At 39.3% G+C, this 17512-nt stretch overlaps 1 protein-coding gene across 5 annotated transcripts in view; it reads right to left on the bottom strand.

Moving 5' to 3' along the window:
* PTPRZ1 (protein tyrosine phosphatase receptor type Z1) overlaps positions 1-11709 on the bottom strand; it is a 177183-nt gene extending 165474 nt beyond the window's left edge. For 3 of the 5 annotated variants that reach the window (XM_057731057.1, XM_057731054.1, XM_057731053.1), the window contains exon 1: positions 11306-11709. In XM_057731057.1, the coding sequence (XP_057587040.1) occupies positions 11306-11363 (58 nt within the window). In that variant the 5' untranslated portion in view covers positions 11364-11709. The remainder of the gene's footprint in view (positions 1-11305) is intronic. The other 2 variants (XM_057731056.1, XM_057731055.1) reach the window with 1 other exon arrangement.
* Positions 11710-17512: the final 5803 nt, after the last annotated feature.

The raw sequence follows: 17512 nt of genomic DNA on the forward strand, positions 1-17512 counted from the left end.
CCCCTTCGGAGAAGAACAGCACTATATTCAGGTCACAGGAAAAGGCAGACCTTCCTCCTCTCCTTTCTTTATGCTGGAGGCAGGAAAAGTCAGGCTGAAAATATCCAGGATAACTCCCATTATTAAACTTAATGATTTTCCCAAAGGATGTAATCTTTTCTTGCTCAAAATAAGGCAATATCAGTTTTGAGAAGCAGGAAAACATGGAGATATATATATTATTGTGTGTATAAATGCATATCTATATAATATATAATATATGCATATTACATATAAATATGTTTATATGTAAAGTACTTACATAAATATACTTTATATATATGCATATTACATGTTATTTCCCCACTCTGAAAGCCATCAAAGGAAACTTGACCATAACCAAATACTATGGAGAGTCATTCAGTCATACTTCTTAAATACAAAAGTCTTGCATCCAACTCATGTACCATCATGTAGCTATGTTTCTTCATCACACAAGGAAAAATATGCTTACATTTCTATCCTTGACAGCTGCCACTTTATCCCTTTCTGAAACTTAATGATTCACTAATTTATGACTTTTTGCATCCTTAATATATCTTAAGGGACATACAGTAGATAAAATCCTATTGTATTTTTCACGAATTAAAAGACAAAATTTGCTAAAATCAATTTCAAAACAAATTCTGGGAAGCTTATTCTATGGATCATTTTCCATTGCACTGTTTTCAGTGTAAAACACAAGCTGCAAGCAATATACAAAGATATTAGCTAACGTGATAGGAACATAATAGCCTTCAAGCGATCCGAAATTACGAATGTTAAGAAAGCCTACTTATTGGCAGACAGCTGACTAAAATGTCACAATATACCTGTGCTCATTTTAAAAAGGACAAATACAAGGATTTTAAAGGTGAATGAAGTAAAGAATTTTGATAAGACTTGATAAAATTAACTTGACAATACGAAGATACTCAAATCTTTCTATCCTTAAGAAAACAAAGTGTTTTTTTAAGAGTTGTGACTATGATCTCTACTAAAATCAACAAAAAGAGATCATTTTAATCAGCACCATTTCTTCTTATTACTCTCAAGTCACTGAGTTGATCAGTTCAGGGCAAATGTTTACCCTGTAGACTCTAAATGTGGAGTTCTACCATTCAATACATAAGCAGTCTTCAAGCTGCCTTCCTCTATTTCTCTCTCTTCTTTTTTTCCCTTCTAATTATCAAATTCTGTAGAACTGTATGTATTTGCTGCCTCCATTTTCCTTCCTGGATATTTCTCTGACTCTATATGGTCCTTGCTACATCTTCACCTTCCCAGGGAGGACGTTCCCTTGAGGACCACCAATGACTCACTCTCCAGAAAATGGCACCAGGTCCTAGCAATTATACCAATTACAATTATATCATACGAAGCAATGTATTTGAAAATACTTTTAAACATTAAAGTATTATTTAAAGAGGATGGTATTATTATACCTCCAAATGATCTATCCAATTTCCACTTTGATACAGTGTAATAGCCTTTTAACTGAGCTTCCTGATTCCCAGTCTTACTCTGGTCCAATCCACCTTACACTGTGACATACTGGAGTTATCTTCCTAAAGTAAAGAGATCTACTCAAGTCATTCCACTGCTCAAAACCCTTCAATAGCTCCTCATAATATACTGGATAAATTCCAAACTCCAAACCCTTCAATTAGCCATTGAAAATCCTACCTACCATTTGAAACTTTTCCACTAATACACACCTCTCCCAATGTTTTCCCCTCCCTCTAAACATCACATTCTTATTCTTACTCCATGCTTTTGTGTATGTCATCCTTTTTGTCACTAATACCCTTCCCCCCAACAGTGGCCCTTGAAGACTTACCCTTCTACCATCCAGGGTCTCCATCTAACCTATCTCCTCTTAGAAATGTTCCCAGAGGTGAATTTAACCTACTCACAACTCATGCTTTCATATTCTGCAAACTCTGCCATGTATGAGAGCTACTTATGTGTGGATCTTTCCCTCTTTCAAAGGCTTAGCAGACCGTTAGAGGAATGTACTCTCTAGGAGAATATTTATCACAAACAAGGTACGCAATAAAGATTCAGTGAATTGTGTGCTTGTGTTCTCACCATTTAATGATTAAGAATATTAAAATCATTGTTTGGTCCATCTAAAAAAGTTCTCTGTTAACTTTTAAATGGAGCTATTAGTGCTTTTCAAATATAGTAAAAACAAAGAGCCTAGACCTAGTCAATCATGAAAATGTAATTTTAAAAACACACACGCAAAATAAATTGCTGAAATGAAAAGATACAGCTAAATCCTGTATCTACTACGTAACAGAAAATAACAATGCTGACTCAAGCAAATTATGCATGGAGAAAGAAAATAAATAAGACAAGGGAACAGTGAGAATATGTGTCATTGACTAAACGGAAGATATTATGTGCCCACGTCCTGATAAATGCACTTGTGTCTCCTGTCTCGGAGTGGTTCAGGAATCCTCCCATCTGCTGATAGACTTGAATCTCTGGACCAACTCCAAGACTGTCTGGCCTCCTGAAGTTCCTCTGGCTTTCAAAGACTATGAGGTCAACCACTATAGTCCATACTCCTCCTTCTAGGGTTACTCTGAAACTGAAACTATCTTAAGAGGAGGAGAGAGGGATGGGAAGTTTTCCAGGGCCTTTGTTCTGTGGCATTAGCTTTGTTTTAGCATGGCGTGAAACTTGCCAATATATCTTCCTTAAGAAAAATGAACTAGGATTAGTAGCATCAGGAGGTTGACCTAGATCTGTCGTTTCAAATGCTGGCTGTACTCTGTAATCACCTAGGGAGTTTTAAGGAAATATTCATGTCTGGGCCCCCCACCCACACATGTACTTGATCCAGGGTAGGGCCCAGACATCAGTATGTTTTAAAAGTTCCCCTGGTATATAGTGAGCTCAGGTTGCTATAAAAAATACCGTAGACTGGATGGCTTAAATATTTATTTCTCACAGTTTTAGAGACTGAGAAGTCCAAGATCAAGGGGCTAGCAGATTTGGTTCCTGGAGAAAGCGCTTTTCCTGGCTTACAGACAGCTGCCTTCTCTCTGTGTTTTCACATGATAGAAAGAAAGAGAGCTCTGGTGTCTCTCTTCTTACAAGGACATTAATCCCATCAAGGGGATTCCACTTTCATGATTTCACCTGAAACTAGTTACCTCCCCAAGGTCCCACCTCCAAATACCATCACATTGGGGGTTAGGACTTCAACAAAGGAATGTTGGGGGGATACAAACATTCAATCCATAAGACCAGATAATTTCAAAGTGCAGCCAGGATTGAGAACTACTGACCTAGATCAATGGTTATCAAACTTCTTTCACACTGAAACAAACATGACAAGGATATCACATGTGCAACACACTCTCTGATAGGCAGACCAAGATTCTGCACAATTCTGTGTGCCAGGTGAGACGTCACCCTTATGTATCCTCTTCAAGAAAACGTGCCAGAATGCAAGGGCAAAGATGTTATTACAGAAATAATTTTTAAACTGATGAGCAGGTGACTGAAAGCCATGAGAAAATCCAGAAAGTTCCTTATATCTGGCCAGCATTTTGTTATTCCAAGCACACAATCAGGACTCTGGTGGTAACCAGGATCTCTGCAAAAAGAGATCATTTTAAACAGCAACATTTTCTTTTATTCCTACTCAAGGTTCTGAGATAATCAGTTCAGAGAAAATGTCTAGTATTAAGACTTATCTTTAAGTAAGTAAATATGTCAGAGCTATGCACATCAAGAAATAAGCAGTTAGTCAGTGACAGTGAAAGAACAGAAAAATTATGGAATAAACAGGGAAGGTAGAGAAAAAGAATGATAGAATGATTTTCCAAGAATGGAAAGTTACCTGCGGACATCGTTATGAATATTTTAACAGGAAGTCCTTCTTTCCTCCTAATTAATAAATTATTCTTTCCAAATGTATAAAGACTATATTTCCAAGGAAATTTGTAAAAAATTTATCTTTTGTCAGTGTACATAAATTAATGCATACTTACTGACTGAAACCAGAAAGTTCACATTAACCAGGACTCCGAATATTCATGTTTACTCTAATATCTGTACATAACAGAAGCAAAAAAAAAAAAAAAAAGATAATCTGCCCACTTTAACACAGAATTTTTAGGCAGAAAGAAACATTAACACATACTTTTAAAATTATGTTCACTACAAAGCTCCCCAAATTATATTAGCACATCAAAAATATTTTTAAATAATGGTATTGAATAGTGTCAATCTTTTTCCTATCAAATTCTTCATCACAATGCTGAGCAATATTAAATATTTTTAAACCTTAAAGTCGTGATTAAAGGAAGTGAGGTAAAAAGGAAATAGAAGCCAATAAAAGAAAGGAAAGTGAGTGAGAAGAAAATAAAGCAAAGATCCTAATCGAAGAGCAAAACTTGTTTCTGCTTTTAACACCTGTGAAAATTTCTAACTCATCCCATGCCCTGTTCCATCTGAATTTAACTAAATTCAAAATTTTTAAAATAAATTCATTTATTTATTTATTTAATTGGCTGTGTTGGGTCTTTTTTGCTGTGCGCGGGCTTTCTTTAGTTGCGATGAGTAGGGGCTACTCTTCGTTGTGGTGCGCGGGCTCCTCATTGCCATGGCCTCTCTTGTTGTGGAGCATGGGCTCTAGGCACGTGGGCTTCAGTAGCTGCAGCACATGGGATCAATAGCTGTGGCTCAGGGGCTCTAAAGCGCAGGCTCAATAGTTGTGGCGCACGGGCTTAGTTGCTCTGTGGCATGTGGGATCTTCCAGGAGCAGGGATTGAACCAGTGTCCCCTGCATTGGCAGGCGGATTCTTAACCACTGCGCCACCTAGGAAGCCCTAAATTCAAATATTTGCTGAACATCTGCTATGCACAGGGCTGAGCCAGATGCAGTATATCATCTCTGAGATTAATGATAAAACTTCAGATAAATTCCAAAAGCACGAATATCCACATAATATAACTGTACTTCCTGTCATTTATCTGCTTTCCAGAACTGTCTTGGGCTACTACTTCTTATGGCCAGCTTGACTAGAGAGGACTTAATCCAACATGATGGCTTTTGATTGACTAAAAATACTGTCTTCATGGGATCAAGATACTTTATTTCTCATTACTGACCACTCCCCGCCCCCACTGCCCTCTTCTCCCTAACAGGTAAGCATGCTTGCTCACACACACACACATACTTGATGCCCTGCCCCCAGGACATATCCAAGCTTCATTGCTGCCAACTCATCTAGAATTAAATGCACACTCAAAATTGCTCCTGGCACCACACATGCAGTATCTATCACGGGGGCTATACTTTTTATGCACAGATAGTGTTGGGATCTAGGTGATGCTTAGGTGCATTTCTGGAAGAATCAAAGAAAGTGAAGGTCTGGTGCCAGAAATGGCATTAAAGATGGATGGCTAAAGGTCAATGCTGATCTAACTCTTGAATTGAGATTAGAATCAAAAGAAGGAAAGGCCAGAAGAAACTGGCTGATTTCAACAGCAAAAACCTACAGCTATCCAAGAAGCTTCACAGTACTGTATTACAGATTTATTAAGCACCTACTATAGGTGCTAAGCCCAAGAATGCTAAGTCCAACGAGGAATGAAGTACAGTCTTTGCCCTCAAGGAGTTCATCTAGCTAGGGAGAGACAATGCAAAGCAACGTAGTGAATGCTAGAACAAATTACAGAAAATAAGTTGTGAGAGCTCTCACTCCTGGACCAGCAGCTAATCTCACCCATTCAACCCCAGTCTATAACGTTCTTCATCTATTGCTGCTCTATCTCCAGCCACCAGGATGTCTCTGTGATTTTTGTGTGGCTGACACAACACAGGCCAAAAATAACCAACATACATCAATAGTTCAAATAATTTTAATGACTCTAGGAGTCTTTTTAGTTGAGTTGACTTCTCATCAATACTATCAATCAATACTTCATCAGCTTTTGATTCTACAACAGCACCGTTTAATACAATTTCTTCAGTGATATAAATGTTCTATGTGTTCACTGCCCCACGTGGCAACCACTAGTCACATGTGCCAACTGAGCATTTGAAATGTGGCTGGTGTGACTGAGGAACTGAATCAATGTATTTCAATAGATTTGAAATTAAATACCTACATATGCCTGGTGGTCATGGCAATATACAGCACAGTTCTAAAACATAAGTGTTTTAGGACTATACCATATGATCAAATAATCTTTCCCTTAATGCACATACGTATGTTATACACACCCCTGAAGAATTACAAACATGGACAAAAACTGATTTCCTTTTGCAAACTGTGGTTGCTGCCAGCAATTACTCCCAACCAGACATTAAAAGTTAAAGCACAATCAAAATGTACATATGTCCTGTTTAAATTGGTTCAGACTTTTACAAACGGCCTTCTTGATGAAGTGGGAAACATTTTAAAATATTTGAAAGTCAAGGTATTTAACACATTAAGAGATATTTGGGAAAGTGTTATTCTCAACTAGTTCTAAACGAAGAAAATGTCTTCAAAGTGAGATTTAAAGGAGGTTTTCAATGTGGGGACTGATTCAGATCAGCTGGGTCGTGGGCATCATGTGTATTAGGACTCTGTACGTTGAGACACTGCTTAATGATTAGTGTCTAGCAGACACTGGGCACTTAGGAGACCTGTAATGGACGAGTAGTTAAAAGAGTACAGGTGGGAATGTTCTATATCGGGATCATGGTGGTTGTTACCTGACTATATGCATTTGTCAAAACTTTTCAGATGGTACACTAGAAAAGATAAATTATGCCTTTTATTAAAAAAAAGGGAAAAAAGTAATATGGGAGCACATGGGAAAAATCATGAATGGATATCTGCAAGAAAGCAAACAGGAACGTGAAATATAGCATCACATCTCATATGAAACGAGCTAGTAAATTGCAAACAGCAAATTCATCTCTCAGGAATGAAAGAAGAAAAAGGCTCAGGCTTGAGAGTCAGAAGGAACACATAGACTGAAACAGGGTGTGCAATGTTAGGTAAGTCATCTGACTTCTCTGTCCCTCAGTTTCCTCAGCCGAAATGTGTAAAATGAAACCCCTATCTGAAACAGTTTTGGGGAGAATGGAATGACAAAATGTACATGAAATGATCAGCACTGGGTCTGTACCTGGCAAGCACTGAGTAGATGGTAAATGGAACTAAAACACAAACTCAGCTTCTTAATCAAGGCCTTCCTCTGAGGTCCTCTGGTCCCAAATGAGGAGGCTCCATTTTCATACTATAGTCTAAACCGTTGGCAAATGAGTGGTGAAGCAATGCTACCAGTTTAGATGAAACTCAAATCTCCTTGGAGTCAGGGGAATGAGGAAATGCAGTGCATGCTTCCAGAAAAACCTGAATTTTTGCCAGAAGCAAAATTCCCACAACATAAAATTTTCAGCAAGTTCCCTAATGCCTAGTGCAGACATGAGAGAATAAATGAATTCATCAATGAAATGATTTATCCTGGCAAACTTCCCTGAGTGGAAGCAGCTATAGTCTACATAAAAAGGAGAGAGAGATGAAATAAAGAAAATTGCTACTCTGCAAATCAAAAGTAATTAATTTTCTGAATGGAGACTAGTTATTATTTGGGGGAAAAAGGTATAAATATTTTCTATTCCTGGTTACAATTTATCTTCAGAAGATAAATAGACCAAGCTGAGTGTCACAACATACTGGCTTCTACCAATTCCCTACTCAAGGTAAATTAAGCAATTAATTCTTGCAGAGGAATTAGGTATAATTTGTAGTTAATGTGTCCCTTAAAGCAATAATAGATGACTTAAAAGTTCAGAATTTGATTCATTACAAATTTAACAGTAATATTTAAACATTTTAGTTCAGTGTAACTTGCATGGCTGTAACTCAATTAATTCAAAGATGCTGAATCCTCATTAGTTGAAAGAAACGATTCTTCCTTAAAAGCTCTTAAAGCACCTACCTCCCCTCTATGATTCACAGTTAAGCCTCCTTACAGGAAGCCACTGCAGATTTTCCCATTACCTGTTCAGTGGGTCACAATCAAATAATAACCAGAGTTATACAGTCATTCCATTCGTTCTCCACCTAGCAGAAAACCTCTCAATTATTTTAGAGAAGGTCCAAATTTACTTAGGGAATTATCTTGGAGTCATCTTTATTTTCTGCCTCTCTAATTAAGAATCTCCTTCAGCTGAATAACATTAAATGTTGTGCTCCTCGTGTGATTCTTAAAAATAATATTAAGCCAGGTAGCCGAAATCAAGTCCACAGTAAAAACTTGTTAATAATCCAGAAACTTTATTGACACTTAAATGGCAAACTAGCTCAGTAGTTGTCAAAATGTGGACCTGGACCAGTAGCATCTGCGTATCCTAGGAATTTGTTAGACACTGAGCTTCTCAGCCCCACCCTAGACCTACGGAATCAGAAACTTTTCAGGGTGGACCCCACAATCTGTGCTTTTACAAGTTCTCCTGGTGCCTCTGATGTACCTTAAAGTTTAAGAACTGTGATCTAGTTAATTCTGGCAAAAACATTTGATATGATTATACAAATAGCAGAACTCACAGGTAGATTTAACCACCTCCCCCCCAAAATCCCATAATGTTCTTTAGTTTCTAGTGGTCCCTAGTAATAACTTGGAAAGAAAGAATTTGTTTCACTCCACATAATCTAATGAGGATTTTTCTGTTTGGAGAGTTATTTGAAAGAAGAAATTGGTCCCTATGTCCAGTTCAAAATAATCAGGACATTTTGGACACAAAAAGTGAAAAGGTCATTATGACGTTCTTAATTGCTAACCATGAACACCTTAGTGAATTCTACATCTTGTTTCTGGATAATGGTAAGGATGACGGCCTAACATTCAGATTGTATCAGAGCTGTCATCCTGCACAGCAAGTCTCAGTGGGCGGACCTTTCCTGAGCATCTATTACACGTGCCGGGTCACCTCACTGGCTCCAGAGACACTGAGGATGAGTAGTAAATACATCCACAAATACAACAGTAGATGCTGACAGTAAAATAATTGAAGTGGAGACGGAATTTTTCATTTGTAGATAATGTGCCTCAGTTTTTCAAAATATCCTATCCCAAGATCAGATATTCATTCCATCTGAGGTAGCCAAGGCCCCTAGGTTAGTCTGTAGGCAACAATGTAAAAGGCCAACTTTGTTAAAATGGGAAGGGATACAAAAGTATTCACCTGCTAGTCTCAAAAACCCCACATTTTGAATTCTAATACAAGCTCACGTTCAATATTATCACATAAAGTAGTGAAACTCTTAATTCATTTAATGCTTTCCAGTTAAATTTTACGTCATCAAAGTGTTAAAGAAAATCTCCAATAAAATGAAATCTATAAACCCCAAGCAACAGGCTACTAATAATGCTTTATTGAGAAAAGCCTTTGCAAAACATGGTGTATTGAAATGGAATAGCATTCAGCCACAAAAAGTAATGAAGTACTGATACATGCTACAACATAGATGAATCTTGAAAACATTATGCTAAGTGAATGAAGCCAGACACCAGAAGCCACATATCATACGATCCTATGTATATAAGTGCTCAGAATAGATACATCTATAGAAAAAGAAAGTAGATTAGTGGTTGCCAGGGCTAGGGTCAGAGAGAATGACTGTTCGTGGAGTTTCTTTTTGGGGTTGTTAAAATGTTCTATAATTAGATAGTGGTGATGGTTGCACAACTTTGTGAATATACTAAAACCCACTGAACTGAACAATTTAAAAAGATGAACTGTATGCCATGTAAATTATACTTCAGTTTTAAAACTTCACAATATACTCAGGGCATGCGGGTTTAGATGGCATACGAATCAATATCCTCCGGTTTATTTCTATACTACAGTGAGATTTTCTTTAAATAATAGTCTAAGTACCAAGAAGATCTGGCTTTGTTGTTAAAACAGATCTGTAACAGAAATGTAAATTCAACAGGTGTGTATTCGATGACCACAGCACTTTTAAAATACCTCTTCCCTTCTCCAGAATCAATTGCATGATTTTAGAGAAAACCAGGACCAGATTCCTTGCAAGTCTTAAATGCCAACCGTGTGCATCATATCATCCCTGAGCACTTTCTTAAAGCTTTTAGAATTTAAATTATGTCCATGTATTTAGCAGGCTATTGGCAATTATCACCATATTTGCAATGCAATTCCCATTAGTTATAACATGGAAATTACTTCTTTTTGTAAAGGTTACTGTGCCAAGAGCAGCACCATCTATTGGATGAAAATATAGGATAATATCTACTTTATTATGAACAATCTAAAACAAATTAGGACACTCTAACTGAAAAGAGTAAAATACATGTATTCACAAACTGAGGCACATTTTCTTACTTTCAGGTTAATGTCCCCAAACCTATTACATTACATCGTAAGAAAATATCTTCATAAAGGAAAAAAGACATTTCTTTGATAAAATACAAAAATCCAGTCGTACAATCCTTCCAGAAAGTGCCCGGAACACTTGAATCTATATCCCAGGTAAATATTCTAACTGGCTATTTCAGAAGGCAGTTTCAGTATTAAATGTGTGACCTGGAAGGTGGTGGGTGAAAGATGAATTCCTGAATAACTATATCAACCTGCAGCTCTCCTCTGACTCTGGCAGCAGTGGCAAAACGCTGATAGAAATTTTGATTGAAACTTTTTTTTTTTAAGTAACTGCCCAGACTTGAATGTGATTAAATTTAAAGTACTGAAAAACACTGAAAAGTCAGGTTGGTGCCTGTTCCTGTTCCTACCTTTTGGGCGTGTGTGTGTGTGTGTGTGTGTGCGCGCGCGCGCGCGTGTGTGTTTAATTCACATCAGACACGTGTATTTCTCACTCAAGCCCATAATATCCGCAGCATGAACTTAACAGCAAGAATGCGATACAGTACGTAGCCCCGCACCACGGTTTTGTTCATCTTTTTATGTGTATCTAAAAGGCTCTTTGCACACTTTGCAGAGAGGAGACAGAAGAGCTGCGAGGACAGGGAGCGTGAGAGGCAAGCCCCCCTCCCCCGGCGGCGGGAGCAGCATCCCCGCGGGCAGGTGGACGGTGGCGGAGGTGCGAGGTGGGGAGGGGGCGCACTCTCCCACGCGGCCGACCCCCGTCGTGCCGCCGCGACGCGGTGGGCTCCCCAGTCCGCCGTGCCTCTTGCCCGCTTGCTACATGGCGGCGCGGCAGCAAGTACCGAAAGCTCTGAAATCCCCCCACCCGTGTCCCAGACGATCCCGGAGGTGAAACCCCGCCGAGGTCTCATCACTCACCCAGGCGGCAGACACAGAGGAGCTGAATACAGGCGAGGAAGCGCTTTAGGATTCGCATTTCCAGACGACCCGGGGGGCTCCCACCGCGCGGCTCCTCGGCGTGTCTGAATGGAGAGGGAGAGGGCGCCAAGGAAATGTTTTCTCCTCCAGTGAACAGATTGGTGCGAGGGTGTGTGTGTGCGCGCACGCGTGTCTGTGTGTGTGTGTGTGTGTGTGTGTGTGTGTGAGAGAGAGAGAGAAGGAGACAACCGAGGAGAGGACGCGCGGTGCTCGCGGGCCCGGGAGCCGCTAGGCAAGGCGCGTGTGGGGCGTGCGGGACTCGGTCTCCCTGGGCGCCTGCGGCCGCGGTCTGAGCGCTCCGAGCGCGGCGGCGCCTGTGTGCCGGGTGCGCGCTCGGGCCGGGCTGTGCGCGCCGCGGCGCAGCGGGGGCGGGGGCGCGGGCGCGGGCGCAGCGCTGCGGGGAGCGTGCCGCCGGCCGGGGTCGCGCGCGCGGGGGGGCGGGGGGGGGGCGGGCGGAGGGGCGCGGTTGTCGTTTACGGGCCGGGTCCCAGGTCAGTGATTCACAGAGCGACTCCCCTCCCCCCGGCCCTTGCCAGTAGCTTCCCAGCCCTGGAGTTTGCGGAACCCGCTGGGGTTTAGAATCTTCGCGGAGAAAACGTCTCTTCATGAAGACTCCTTCATCCCTTTGGAGGAGAAGAGAAGGCCAGACCCCTATTGTCCCGCACAGCCAGAGACTGACCTTTGCGGTTCACGCCTGGAAATGTTTTTCATTTGATTGTTGTCCTGCCTGCATATGCTAAGTGGGTACAACAGAAAGTGGTGGGGACGCCTGGGTAGCCTGGGTTCCCTTTTCCCCTTTCATTCCGTTTTCCAAATCACCAAAGTAGTTGCAGACCACATTTCCTTCAGGGCAGTTGACTGCAAATAATCTCTGGTCCTGACTGTGACCAGTCAGACCCTGCCCCTGCCCCAGACTCCAATCAAACTGTCCGGCTGTGCACAGCTGCGTGGAGGAACTTTCAACTCTGCCATGGTCCTTCTGGACACACGGAACTACCCAAGTGCAGAGTCTCATGGGAAGATTCTTTTAATTGCTCGATTGCAGGTTATAGGAAAGAAATATAACACAAAGCTGAAAATGTCACATTGTACGTGCTTGTTTCCATGTGCTTTCTATTTTTCTACTTATATAAGACCGCACTGCAGCCTTTCAGGAGTCCACACTAAGGCACAGAAAGTCAAGTTCTGGAATTATCCCTGTATTCTTAGCAATCATTTGATGTAGGTTAGGTAATTCACAGAGTGAATTCCTGTGTCCTGCTCTTGTCTCAAAAATAGTATTTTAGCTTTAAATTTTAAAAGAAAGCTTATCACATACAAAATTGGGTTCTGGGTGTATTTTGTGTGTCACGACTGTTTCTGACTAGTATCCACAGCCTCTGAACACTAGTTAAATATGCAGAGCTAAAGATGCAATTTGCTGTTGCTGCAGAAATTGATTACAGTCGTGTAATGTTTCAAATCTATATAGAATGTTTTTTCAGGAATACATAAATATTAAGAAAGTGACTTTTGATCTTATTCTTCTTGTGAATAAAAATATCAATGCTGACATTTTTATAAGAATTATGATGCGGATTGATGATTGCTCGTGTTTCCACATAGGAAGAAAACTTTTGCTTGCATAGCAAGAAATGTGCATATAAACTAGAAATGCACTGAAAGGGCAGAGAAAGTGTTTCATATGGACTGGAGTAGGCAGAGAAGGTTTCCTAGAGATGCGTAGTTAATCCAGGATGACTGGTTGGAAAAAGTTGGTGTCAAAGGGGGTGGAGACAAGAATGAAAGAAGCAAATGTTATGTGCTATAAAAACAACATGAATTAAATATTGTATGCTAACTCACATATACGGAATCTAAAAATGGTACTGATGAACTCAGTGACAAGAACAAGGATGCAGATACAGAGAATGGATTGGAGAACTCAAGGTTTGGGAGGGGGCGGGGGGTGAAGGGGAAACTGAGGCGAAGCGAGAGAGTAGCACAGACATATATATACTACCAACAGTAAAATAGATAGTCAGTGGGAAGTTGTTGTATAACAAAGGGAGTCCAACTCGAGGATGGAAGATGCCTTAGAGGACTGGGGTGGGGAGGGTGGGGTGGACTTGAGGTGGGGAGTCAAGGAAGGGAGGGAATATGGGGATATGTGTATAAAAACAGATGATTGAACTTGGTGTACCCCCCAAAAAAATAATAAATTAAAAAAAAAAAACATGAATTAAGTTTGAGCAGCTTGAGTGGAATCAGACCATGGGGAACGTTGATTTCCTAGCGAAGGAGATATCTGAAATACTAAGCAAAACGTAAACACAAAAGAAACTTCAAAGAACTTCATCTGTTTAAGGAGCTAGGTTTGCTCAGAAGCATGTATGGTGTTCTACATGGTCTCAATTATCCAGTCTACTCTGATAAACTGCCAGAATAACCCAATAGTAACAAAATTTACCCTAACTTCCCTCTTACTTGGCCCCAAAGTCACACCACTGGTCACTTTTTTGAGTCAGATCATGAAACAAAAGCACTATTGAAATCAACGTAACTGATAAAAAGGGCAGGTAGATCTTGTGGTCTCTGCTAATTCCATTTTCACAGTTAGAAGTATTGTCATTTACCCGGGAGCGTACAAAAGCCACCTTGAGAGAGAGTACTCAAGTTGCTGTTGAGGTTTGTAGGGAAGTAGGATGGAAACCAATTCTACATGACTGAGTGATAGCCATGGAAAACTGATCTGGAGGACCAGCCAATGTGGATCTGATAGTCCTGGGGAGGGCAGTGGAGTGGGAGGCTTGGGGGGTTCAGTCCTTAGAAGATAGGTCGTTGCAACAGCACAGGTGTGGAAGAGAAGCCATCAGAAGGGTGGGAACATCAAAAACACTGTAACTCATTTCAAAATTTTATTGGGGTCATGGCCATTTCTGCAATGCGTTACCTGATCAAGGTACATTAGCCATTGTGAGGTAAAGTTACAAACCCATAAAGTCACATGCCTCCATTCACAGGCTGAATCTATCTATCATCTATCTCTTTCTCTATCTCTCTCTCTATCTCTCTATCTATCTATCTATCTATCTATCTATCTATCTATCTATCTACCTATCTACCTATCTATTCATGTATAGATATAGATCTATCTCTATAAATTTATAAATATATTTACATATTTTATACTTATATTCTTTATTTAATATATGTTCAAGGTATATTTTGTGTGTGTATGTGTACTGGTAAAGTTTATTTACAGTATGCTGTTTCATGTCAATCACATTTAAGTCCTGGAAGTTTGTATTTACATACAGAGTTCAGTATATTCCTGGAAGAATACTTCAAAAAAAAATAACAAAACAGGATACGATTAACGTGGTAACTGGGTAGCTTAATAAACATCTTGCTTCTTGGGGGGGTCTCATCTGGAATTTTAGGGTGAACTCTGTTCAGAGGCTGCCAATGGCAATTCATGAGACAGTCATATAGAGTTCTTCACTTTTCACTGTAAACTCTTTGTTTAGTTCCTCAATGTTCGAATGAAGATTTGGATCTTCCAGTGGGTCTTCACTTTAGTTTTCATCCAGAGCTGTGGTTTCCTCAAACATAACCAACGTTTCAGGCGGGCATCCAGAGTTCTCTTGTGCAGAAGGTTGTGTCCATTTCTATCTGTTGCACAGCCACAGCTGTAGCCAGGAAGAGAATAACAGCTGTGCTGTTGCTCATACCAGTTGCCAAAGGGGTAACCCTGATGGGGCTGGAACTTTGGTTTCACTTTTTTTAATGTCAATGCAAATAATCAATAAACAATTTTATGTCAAGGAATAGAAGAGAGTTTTATTTGAGCCAAACTGAGGACTATAGCCTGGAAGACACAGATTCGAGAAGCACTTGAATTGTGTTCTGCCAGAGTACAAAATGGGGGAGGCTTTTATAGGCAAAACCCGCAAAATTACATAAGTTATTTGTCCAGAATTGGGATTGGAGCTGGCAAGAAGTAAGGGTGCTTGTTGAGCAAGGATTGATTGGGGTCGGAGATGGTTGCATAGTTACAAAGGGAGACTTTGAGACTGCAAGGTTGCAGCTGGCAGCTGCTAGCAGATATTGTTTTGAAAGTGGCTGGTGGTGTCCTTGAGTTTGGTACAGTGCAGAAAATTCAAGTTCTCAGTGATGCAGGAACATGTCTGAAACCACATTCCCAAAAGCCATGTGGCTTGATTTTGAATACCTGAACCACAGTTACTCCATTTTGATTTTTAAATGCATTCTTTCTTTAATGGCTAAAGAAGATGTACAATGCATGTTTGACAGAACATAAGACAGACTTTTCTAGGTAGCATAAAGTTAAAGCCAAACTATATGTAAGCCAGAATGACTTCCTCATACCTGAATATGTGAAAATTTCTTCCATTAGCTGGTATCAATAACAATTATTTTGTTGAGCTTTGCCAACAAAATAGAGAGTAAATATCTATCTATACCTATATCTATCTATCTATCTATCTATCTATCTATCTATCTATCCATCTATCTATCTGTTTATCTCTATTTCTATTTGTTCTTTAAAATTCATCCTTGGTGTTCTCTCATTCATTCAACACATTTCTATTGTGTATCCATTATGTATCATGCATTGCTTTAGGTGCTAACCATTCAAGTGTGAATCTCTCAATTCCTACCATCAAGGAACTCAGTGTCAGATAGGAGAAGAAGACATAACTACTACAAAATGTCATTGCAGAGGATTGCCATGTAAAATACAGGATGGCAAGTTAAATTTGAATTTCAGATTAAACAGTGAATAATTTTTTAGTACAAAATAATTTTAGCACATTATAATACACTAAATTTAATGAATAAATTTAATGAATAATTTTGAATATAGCAAATAATTTTTAGTACAAAATAATTTTTAATATACTCCCATGTGATGTTTGAGACACATTTGTATTTTTAAAAGTATATTGTTTATATATACACTAATACGTATAAAATAAATAACTAATGAGAACCTTGTGTATAGCACAGGGAACTCCATTTCGTTATACAGTAGAAACTAACATAACATTGTAAAACACCTATACCCCAATAAAAAAAATACTGCTGCTGGAATAAAAAAAAATTGTATGTTTAGGATAGCTTCTGCAAAAATAAATTAAAAGGATGTTTAAAAATGTTCCTTGTTTATCTGAAACCCAAATTTAACTGGGTGTCCTGTATTTTTATTTGCTAAATCTGACCATTTCACTTTTGTGTGTCTGGGAATTGTCTGATGTCAGGGATAGTCATTTGTGGTTGTGAAATGTCCATGGTTTCCTATAAGTTTCCTTACTCGGCAAATTCTTTCCAAAGTGTTCCCAACATGAATAAAGATAGTGGCAGATGGTGGAAGGGGGGTGTTTTATCTGCAGAATCTGTTTGACTCATAAATTCAGTGGAAGTGCTAGGAAACTACAGAATATTGTAAAGTCACTGAATAAAACATGGAATTAAAGGGGTAGTAAAATATCTGTACGTCTTACACTCTCATAGGAATACGTTGGCTCACATACATTATTGCTTATTTTTATCCACTGTCACTGACAAATACATTTGAGCAGAAGTCATTAGGTTGGATCAATTAAATATTTACACTGAGAAATTGTTTTTTCAGAAGTAAAATGTTTAGTTTTTGGTAGTATTAAGATAATTATTCGTTGTGCAAAGACAAATGTATTCTCTAGAATGGGAGAGGTGGTTTTTCTTCTGCATTGTGCTGGTTATAAGCTAATGACTGATATTTCAACAGCTATGCATGCCGCTCCCTTTTCCACACCCCATAACCATCTCTATTATAAAACACAATAGAATAATCATATTTTCCTTTTCCTCTAACAACCATGATCTGAACTCCATTATTCAAATAAGTTTCAAAGGAAGGTATCCTCAAATTTGTGTGGCATTGAAGAGATCCACGTGACCAAATTTAAGTGTATTGCTAGTGTCATTTCCTTGCCATTTAAAGGTGAAAACACATTTCTCCCTGTTCTATCAGAGAGAAGCATAAGATTTAAAGTATTCCTACAAGCTTAATTTAAAATCAATATTTGCCTGCTCTCTAGGCCTTTGAAAAATGTCCAGGATAGTCTTAGACTAGAAAGCAAGTGTGTAAAACAAATTCTA

This window comes from Hippopotamus amphibius, chromosome 4 (genome assembly GCF_030028045.1).
Source record: "Hippopotamus amphibius kiboko isolate mHipAmp2 chromosome 4, mHipAmp2.hap2, whole genome shotgun sequence".
In the NCBI taxonomy this organism is placed as follows: domain Eukaryota; kingdom Metazoa; phylum Chordata; class Mammalia; order Artiodactyla; family Hippopotamidae; genus Hippopotamus; species Hippopotamus amphibius.